At 41.6% G+C, this 9,170-nt stretch overlaps 2 protein-coding genes across 2 annotated transcripts; both read left to right on the top strand.

The window, feature by feature from the left end:
- Nucleotides 1–188: 188 nt before the first annotated feature.
- LOC119744328 (procathepsin L-like) lies at nucleotides 189–4,754 on the top strand. Its single transcript, XM_038220200.1, has 7 exons — nucleotides 189–281; nucleotides 614–867; nucleotides 1,117–1,263; nucleotides 1,921–2,151; nucleotides 2,479–2,644; nucleotides 3,396–3,501; nucleotides 3,896–4,754. The coding sequence occupies exons 2-7, from the start codon at nucleotides 634–636 to the stop codon at nucleotides 3,993–3,995; spliced, it is 984 nt and encodes a 327-aa protein (XP_038076128.1). The 5' UTR covers nucleotides 189–281; nucleotides 614–633; the 3' UTR covers nucleotides 3,996–4,754.
- A 1,376-nt stretch (nucleotides 4,755–6,130) lies between these two features.
- LOC119744329 (procathepsin L-like) lies at nucleotides 6,131–8,967 on the top strand. The gene is made up of 6 exons (XM_038220201.1): nucleotides 6,131–6,364; nucleotides 6,800–6,946; nucleotides 7,128–7,358; nucleotides 7,941–8,106; nucleotides 8,353–8,458; nucleotides 8,868–8,967. Exons 1-6 carry the CDS (start codon nucleotides 6,131–6,133, stop codon nucleotides 8,965–8,967), a joined length of 984 nt encoding a protein of 327 aa, XP_038076129.1.
- Nucleotides 8,968–9,170: the final 203 nt, after the last annotated feature.

The following is a 9,170-nucleotide window of genomic DNA, read 5'->3' on the forward strand; positions in this document are numbered from 1 at the left end:
AAGTGGTACCGGTGGTCCAAAGTACCCACATTTGATTGATTATTTGACAACAGATTATTTGAGAACAAAAATGAGTCGACAAGAATTTGTATTTACTTTTGTTGATATCATTTACTTACGTCAAACTTGGCAAATACTGTAAACTGGAAGTAATTCAAAGTCCACCATCAAGAGCCCTCACGTGAGGCATCCAAATTAACTTTCAGGAGTACAAAAAAGAGATAAAAGCCGCCACCATTTCAGAGGTTTTTCCATTGTCGTTTTCAGCACTCGAAACACAAGTAAGTAGATGTATATCTATTTTATAGCAGCGGGCATATTGAACCATACGCTGTTGCTCGATAAAGGTATACCATTTTCTCAGTATATTACTATACTGTATTCTAGGTGCCGAGTTGGCATGGTGCCGAGTCGGCAAGGTGCCGAGTTGGCAGGGTCCGAGTTGGCTAGGTGCCGAAGTAACCGACATTCTCTCAGTTTATTTGAACCACGAATATTGTTTTAGGCACCTTTTTAACAAATAATCTTTTTAACTATCAACATTTATATATATACAATGCAGGACTACTGTTTCTCCATAACTTTTTGTTGTGTTTTGTTGATTTTACATCAGAATCAAATTGAGCACCCACCATGAAGTTCCTGATCCTTGCCCTGTGCGTGGCAGCGGCTCTAGCCACCAGCCCTGACCTGGACCAAGAATGGCAGATGTGGAAGGACAACAACCAGAGGAAGTACGAGGTTGAAGAGGAGGACTACCGTCGATTCGTCTGGGAGTACAACTACAAGGTAGTGACCGAGCACAACCAGCGATACGCCCTGGGCCACACCACCTACACCATGGCCATGAACCAGTTCGCTGACCTGGTAAGCAAGATGTATTTTTTTTTTGGGGGGGGGGGGGGTGAAGTTCACACAGTTGGAACACTGAATTGTTTTCACGAATTCGTTATGTCAAGGTAATAACAATTTGCAGTTCGGGCAGAGCCCTTTGATCAAATGTGATTTGCTTACATCGAACCTTTTTAATTTACATGGACACTTGATTATCCTTGACGTTAACTTTTATTACCTTATTCTAATGACTGTATCTATTTCTGTTGTTTCAATACGCAGACTAATGTTGAATTCAGAAAACAAATGAATGGCTACCTCACGCGAAAAGTCCCAACGAAGCAGTCAAATGCCACGACAGTAACCACCGACCTCCCAACTACCGTGGACTGGCGCACAAAGGGCTACGTCACTCCCGTGAAAAATCAGGTAAATTTGACGCTTTCGCACTCCATACCTGACTCTGAAATGCTCCTAAATACAAAGTTTCTTTGTACAGTATGACTGTCCAGCATGCAGAACAGATTAAAATACCAGTAACTGCGTGGAATTGTGTGGCACACGTACGGTGTATATGGTATTCTTTTGTCATTGTTAATGTTGACAAAATTGCCATCGTCATTGTCATCGTACTTATCCCCCACCCGTGTCATCATAACCAACGTCCCCGAAAACTGCTTCACTCTCATAACCACAGCCCAAACACCGACCATCACCCATCAATGCTATCATTTGGGTTATCGTCATAAATTTTAGTTTACATTGTCGATTTTCTTGACACCCTAAAATGTCATCATTTTGGACAAAGGGGGTGCTTTATTAAACGACGCCATGTTCTGGTTCAAAACGTAGAAATATGTTTATTTAAGCACTTTACTAACAGTTACCTCAATTGTTATTAAAATATAATTGTTGAATAGTAGCAATAATTATGTAAACTTACGTCAATAATCTAATTTGCTTGTAAAATGGTCCACGACGTCGTTTTATATATAGCGCCCTCAGTCGATCAAATGTCATTGTCACCGTGGCACTCCAAACACCACTCGCCTCTCAGTAATCAATTTTAATATTTCAAACCCACAGATGCAGTGCGGGTCGTGTTGGGCCTTCAGTGCCACTGGTTCCCTGGAAGGACAGACCTTCAAAAAGACCGGCAAACTGCCGAACCTGAGCGAGCAGAACCTGGTAGACTGCGCCAAGGATCCCAAGTACAACTGCAACGGCTGCGAAGGGGGAACCATGCAAGGCGCGTTCCAGTACATCAGCGATAATAAGGGAATCGATTCCGAAGCATCGTATCCGTACACAGCCAAGGTAAATTTATTTATGCAATGGAATTTGTGGAGATTGTTGAGCTATCAGACGAAAATGAAGTGTCGATAATAAACACTGTCAATAATATACGGGCATCGATAATTAATGAGTATCGATAATAAGCAGGTTTCTTTCTGTCGATGCAAACAAAATTTTAAAACTCGATAATATCGAATGTTCGTATACTCATATTTTCCAGACAAGTCATAAGCACTCAAATATATTTTTTTCTGAAAAAAAAGTCACCAATAGCAATGTCAAATAGTAAATTGTTGCGTTGACATCGATTATTCCCATGATGATTTTTGTGGGGGTTATTATTTTCAGGATGGGACTTGCCACTTCAGTCGTGCCAACGTTGCTGCAACAGACAGTTCGTATACAGATCTACCAAGCATGGATGAAAAGGCCCTACAGACGGCTGCAGCAACCATTGGACCAATCAGCGTGGGCATTGATGCCAGTCACGAGTCCTTCCAGATGTATGATGGAGGTAAGGCCTATGAACCCTCCTGTCTTCAAGACTTTGTCGTTTTAGTGTCTTGACTTGATGGAGGGCTCGTCGACCCACGGAGCTAAGCAAGTTACATTGGTCGAACATTCGGGGCGCAACATAGGCTTAACCGTGCACACTAAACACACTGCGATTGTGTATTCAAACGACTACACTAGTCCTACACTGGTCCAGCCAAGTTAGTCGAACTATGGTTAACCATAGTTAGTTCTTGCTCAAACTTGCCGACATTTTAGGTTTGTAATAACGAAAGATGCAGTTGGCTGACTTCAAGTTATGTGTTAAAACATAGTGGCCTATTGTATTGTATTGAGTACTCTAGTTCCCTGACCCATCTAGACTCATGACGTTGACCTCTCCCGAAAAAAACCTTTTTTCAAACCCAGGATGGCTGGTCTGATTTTTGGTTAGTTGGCCAAAGTTGGTCACGTCACCAGGTCTGTTCTCTGGTTAACTGACTGGTTTGCTTTCAGGAAGTCAAGGTTATAAAGCCGTCTGGCCCCTACAAGCCCCTGATTATCTAGCTAACTGACTGGTGGAGTTTCAGCCAAAACAGTTTGGTTTTCTCAATAGCACCCTGGTTTGTGAATGGGTTTAACTGGTTGCCATGGTGGCTGACTGTCTGTTTTTGCATTGCCCTTTGTCCATCTTGTTGACTGCTTCACACGAAAACCCCCGAGATTTTGAAAATAGTTTATAAAATAATGTCTCTGTTGGTCGTTTTAAACAGGTGTTTACGATGAGCCAGCATGTAGCCAGACTGAACTGGACCACGGTGTGCTTGTTGTTGGCTACGGCGCACTAGATGGCAAAGACTATTGGCTGGTTAAGAACAGGTGAGCTACATCACGCCCTCAGTTGGTGACCGTTATCTAGTTTTGCCCAGCTCATTTAAAAACATATAACAGTGTTGTAGTCGAGTCCATCACAAGTCCTTTAGTACTAATTCAAATTCCAATAAACTGTGACAAAGCCATTACTCTTTTTTATTGTTCATCTCCTGCTACCTTGTTATTCTCTTGTAACCGATATTGGGATGGACTACCTTTTTGGCTGCTCGGATATCCAAACTCTGGAAGCTGTTCTTATTAAAAAATCCAGCCTTTTTCTGAAAATCTGTGACAGTTTAATGTACTTGTAAAGATTTTAATTCTTCAAAGAGTTAGTTACAAGGAGCAAAAAGTAGTGGTTCGAAGGCTTGAAATGCAATGTTTTTCTCTCTCGTTTCAGTTGGGGTCCGAAGTGGGGCCTGAAGGGCTACATCATGATGTCTCGTTTCAAGAACAACCAGTGCGGCATCGCGACTGACGCCTCCTATCCTATAGTTTAAATCAGTGCAATAAGCTTCTGTTTCGACCGCAATATAAAAACATAAAAAATAAAGCAGCTTTCAATAACCAGCTAAGATATTCTCGCAAATTTTGCTTCCTCTGTACTGCTCTCCTTTCAGCATTGAAGCTATATGACAACAAATTTAATAATCCAAAGCTTTACTCTCTCGTTATTTACTAGTAACAAATTAGTTAGCCTAGAGAAAACAGCAATACATGTACTACTCTATACTTAGAGAATGCACCGATCTTATACTCGGCTCTCAAGAGTTCATTGTATCAAATTTATTTATTGACAAAATGTATCTGTATAAAACGTTGAAAACCAAAATGACAAAAATTGGCTCTCTCAGATAGAATGAATTGCATTTATTTTACCTTGCAAGGGATGCAAGTCATCCATCAATATGCAATTTTGTAAAAGTACCAATTTTTTTTACATACTTTGTACTCAAATCAGTATTATTTTGTGAATGCATTGACTTACCTTAAGTCTCCGGGTAGGAATGAAGTGTGTCGTTGATTGTGTTTCTTTGCTGTATAATATCAGAATATTTAAAACGATACGAATACTTTTCTTTGTAGTAAAATATTTTGGAAGATAACTGCAACCTTGTATCACAAAAAGTTTACCTTTTTGAGGAGGGGAGGAGTTTTCACATTTCATTAATCTAGAAGATGTATTTAAAGCACAATAATACACAGGTATACTTTGCTACCCTTTCCCCGCGTTCTGGAAATTTTTCAGAAAATTTGACAATTTGTCCCTTTGGCTTGATATGCCAAACAAAGATATTTTCCCCTTGTTCAACTCCCAATGGTAAATTGAAATGTAATTAGAAGTATTATGTGAATGGGCTTTTTTTCGCTGTAAATAAATATGAAATTGTATCTTTAATTAAATTGATGAGAAGCAATTGTTTCGTTTTGATAGCTGTTTGTTGATCATTACATACAAAATGGTGTCTCAGATAAGACTCTGGCCAATTGTATCCCATTGGTGATTCTGACTAGGCCTACAATGCACAGCATGACGGTTATATTAAAAAAGGTAATTAATATAGAACCGCTGATGTCCCCACCGTCATATTGTAAACAAATAACAGCCCCCCAACCCCCCCCCCCCCAAAAAAAACCCAACAACAAACTTTTCCTCCAAATGGCCCCCTACAGCTACTTAACTTCCTCTAAAAAGCACAACATTAAAATAAAAATCGCCAAAGAAAAGTTGTCCAGGTTTAGGTTAGGCATTCTCTGCGTAAATTGAACAGGATTGTGACCAATCGCTCTTAATGTAAAGAAGTAATATTTTACAAAATAACAAGACTTATTATAAAAGCTCTAGTTTAAAGTTCAACGTCTGACACACCGCCATGATGATCACACAAAGCATGTCAAGGTTCAAGTAGACTTGCTATCAAAGACCACTAGCAACCCCGTCCCCTTGTGGGCGATCCCGCCATGTACCCTGAATCAAATCGTAAAGCCTATTGCACCAGGGCTAAGTATACTAAAACATTACGTTATCTCGCGGGAAGAAGTGAGGCGAATCGCAAGCAAACATAACCAAACCAGCGTTGCGGGTCACAGTTTTACGCGACTGTGCATATTCTACGTGATTTCCACAAGATTATGGGTTGAATTTTAGCCATTCATTTGGTGAGTAATGCATTGTAAACTCAATACCCTTTTCCAACTGTTAATGCTCAGTATAAATCCCACCATTAATGCTCTGTGGATTACGTTCTCGACCTTGCTTATGTGGTTTTCCAAAATACTAGAAATTATTTCGTGGGTTCTCCTATCTCAAGGAAAACTGGACACTCATTCTCCGCTGTCTCAGAATTGAAGGAGTTTTATTGTGAAGCGAGAGAAAAGTTTGCTGCATGAGAAATGTTGGCTTGATGTAGAAATTGAAAGTACCGAAAAATTGAACTTCGAAGAAAACGGAACCTGTGCAAAACATGTTCTAAAATCTTACCCGATTCTTTGCTAACTTCGAGAAAACATGGATGAAAAACAAACCTTTATTAATTAACTTACTGGGGAAGAGTTCTTTCCAAGAAAATCTGGGTAAAATAGAATACTTTATTTTCCTTCATCTTTTATCCAGACGAGATTGAGTACTCTGACCATGAAGTTCCTGATCCTTGCCCTGTGCGTGGCAGCGGCTCTAGCCACCAGCCCTGACCTGGACCAAGAATGGCAGATGTGGAAGGACAACAACCAGAGGAAGTACGAGGTTGAAGAGGAGGACTACCGTCGATTTGTCTGGGAGTACAACTACAAGATAGTGACCGAGCACAACCAGCGATACGCCCTGGGCCACACCACCTACACCATGGCCATGAACCAGTTCGCTGACATGGTGCGTGGGCAATATAAAATCTCCAATACAGATAACCAGTGCTTATCCAAAACAGAGCTTTTTTCTGGTTTACTGTATGAGGCCTACACCTTTATCACTAGATATTTGAGATATTCTGTATTGGGCTTGGCGGAGAAATATGTATTATAATTTTTTAAACGTCGAGCCAAATGTTTTTTTATTACTTGCTTCCAGTTGGGAATCACAAATCTTTTGAAATTTTAATATCAAAGGTCAAATTCTACTTCGAGCATGAATGGCGGCCATTTGTATTTGATCGTCTAAACAAATTAATCTGTACAAGTATGAGTTTCAGTACATTCGCAAACATTAATGATGACCGTTACAGATCAAGTAATAACCTTTAGCAAACTACCTTTCAAATAGGTCACTGATGATGTTTTAATGAATACCATTATTTTGGTGTCTTTTCAGACGAATGTTGAGTTCAGGAAACGCATGAACGGCTTTGTTTCAGCCATTGCCCCATTGGAAACGACACAGAGCCGCATCGATGTTAGCCCACTCCCAGATTTCGTGGACTGGAACTCAAAGGGATGGGTCACCCCTGTCAAAAACCAGGTAGCGATCCTGCCACAACTGACTCAATTTGTATGATGCATTATCTTCCAAAAGATCCCTTAGCCCACCTTAGTACTTCCCTGACACCAAGAGAGGATAGCTCAACCACTTACTGATGATACTTCCTTCACCCCTCATGATGCGGCCTATTCTCAATGCTCGCCTCCGTTTCTTATTATAGGGTCAGTGTGGGTCTGCATGGGCCTTCAGTGCTACGGGAGCACTTGAAGGCCAAACCTTCAACAAGACGGGCAAACTGCCGGAGATCAGCGAGCAGAACCTGGTAGACTGCGCCACGGCGCCAAAATACGACTGCGCCGGCTGCAACGGCGGAACTATGTTGGGGGCCTTCCAGTATGTCATCGACAACATGGGAATCGATTCTGAATCCTCGTACCCATACCAAGCACAAGTACGATCATTAATAAAGAAGGAATTATAATAAAACTAATGGAGATTGCAACTTGACAAAAAAGCAATGTCTTACCATTTTTAACAGAGGCGTAAGTGGGGGAGGGGGTAGGGGCAGTGGCGTATAACTAGGGGTAAACTTCTAGGGGGACACCCGGGGTGCATACATTTTTCAAGGGGGAACTGGAGGCAAATTATATATTTTTTTGTTAAATTCAAAATTTTAAATAGGGGGGGGGGGACGGGGGGGGGACGGGGGGCAGCCGCTGGGGGGCACGAACCTCCGTATCCCCCTGTAGTTACGCCACTGGGAACGGGTCATGGGAGCATGTGAGGGGATTGATGGGGGTGCCTGTGAACGCCCCACTCCCCTCCGGTGCCCCCGCTTAGAATTTTGGGGCCGGGAAGACAACATTGCGCTTTCTATTACTTTTTACTGATTCTTATAAAGGAAGCACCCTCTATTCCATACCCCTTGCAAATTTGCTTTTAATTTTGAGAAGACAACAGCGTGAATATTGATATCCTTATTAGCGAAAGATCATTTATCAAAATGCGAACTTTTGAATGTAATGCTTTTTAGGACATGAAGTGTCGCTTCAATGCAGCAAACGTTGTCGCCACAGAAAAGACTTATGTTGTTCTTCCCAGCGGGGATGAAAAGGCCCTCCAGAGAGCTGTGGCAACCGTTGGACCAATCAGTGCCGCCATTGCCGCCAGTCACGTGACCTTCCAGCTCTACCAATCAGGTGAGCGTTTGTTGGAAGACTTGATGATTGGTTACTTTATTCGTTCATTACTTGACTGAGTAATTTTGTCTCACTTATTTACCGGATGATATGATGTGTTGCGAGCTTTAGTTTTCATCGTCTGTCACTTTGAACTTCTGCCGTTAGGTGCAGTTGAAAAAAATCCATACGGTTGAGTATAACTTTATTTATTTTTAAAGAGATGTAATTCTAATTTGCTCCTGCACGTCCTCTTATTACTTGCAGGCATTTATGATGAGCCCCAGTGCAGCCAGACGGCATTGGCGCACAATGTTCTTATAATCGGTTACGCAATTGAAAACGGAAATCCCTATTGGCTAGTAAAGAACAGGTAAGTAGTGCGCCCCCTCGAGTCTCAAAAATAGATACCATTTGGAAGGCCATGCAATAATCTAAAGATTGAGGCAACTTAACCCTGGACAGATTGACATGTCTGGATTACTTTGCCACGGCTTGCACAGACGCTTTTGGAAGCGTCTGACTAGACACTTTTATAGGGTCGTGTTTTACTACTGGCTGAAGCCAAAATTTGTAATTTGGATGCGAACATCCAAAGAAAACGCCTAAGTATGGATAAAATGAACTTGGACTTTCTCAGTTCACTGCTTTGACACTGGGACTTTTAGCATCTGTTAACTCTTTTCAATATAACTGGCTTTCCAGCGGTCTTTCCCTGCCTTTCATGAATCTTACTTGATTAAGTTATTATCGTTTTCTTTATTTGTTTGTTTTTCTTGTAGCTGGGGCGCTGACTGGGGAATGAATGGCTTTGTACGGATGTCCCGCTCCAAGGACAATCAGTGCGGCATCGCTACCAGGGCATGCTATCCCCTAGTCTAGAACCCCCCTCCGGCCCCCCAATAATCCCCGACGCCCGCCTTGGCTTTTCGAATTTTCAATAGTCCCCATTGTCATCATCACCCCGCTTGCTGTCGACTTGTAGTCCGAGACACAAACAAAATCAAACTCACAAGACGCTAAATATTCTTGAAATTCAACGTGCTTTGTTGTAAACAAAATAACATTTATTTGCACTTTTGTTT

This window comes from Patiria miniata, unplaced genomic scaffold, assembly GCF_015706575.1.
Source record: "Patiria miniata isolate m_02_andy unplaced genomic scaffold, ASM1570657v1 HiC_scaffold_7, whole genome shotgun sequence".
Classification (NCBI taxonomy): Eukaryota; Metazoa; Echinodermata; class Asteroidea; order Valvatida; family Asterinidae; genus Patiria; species Patiria miniata.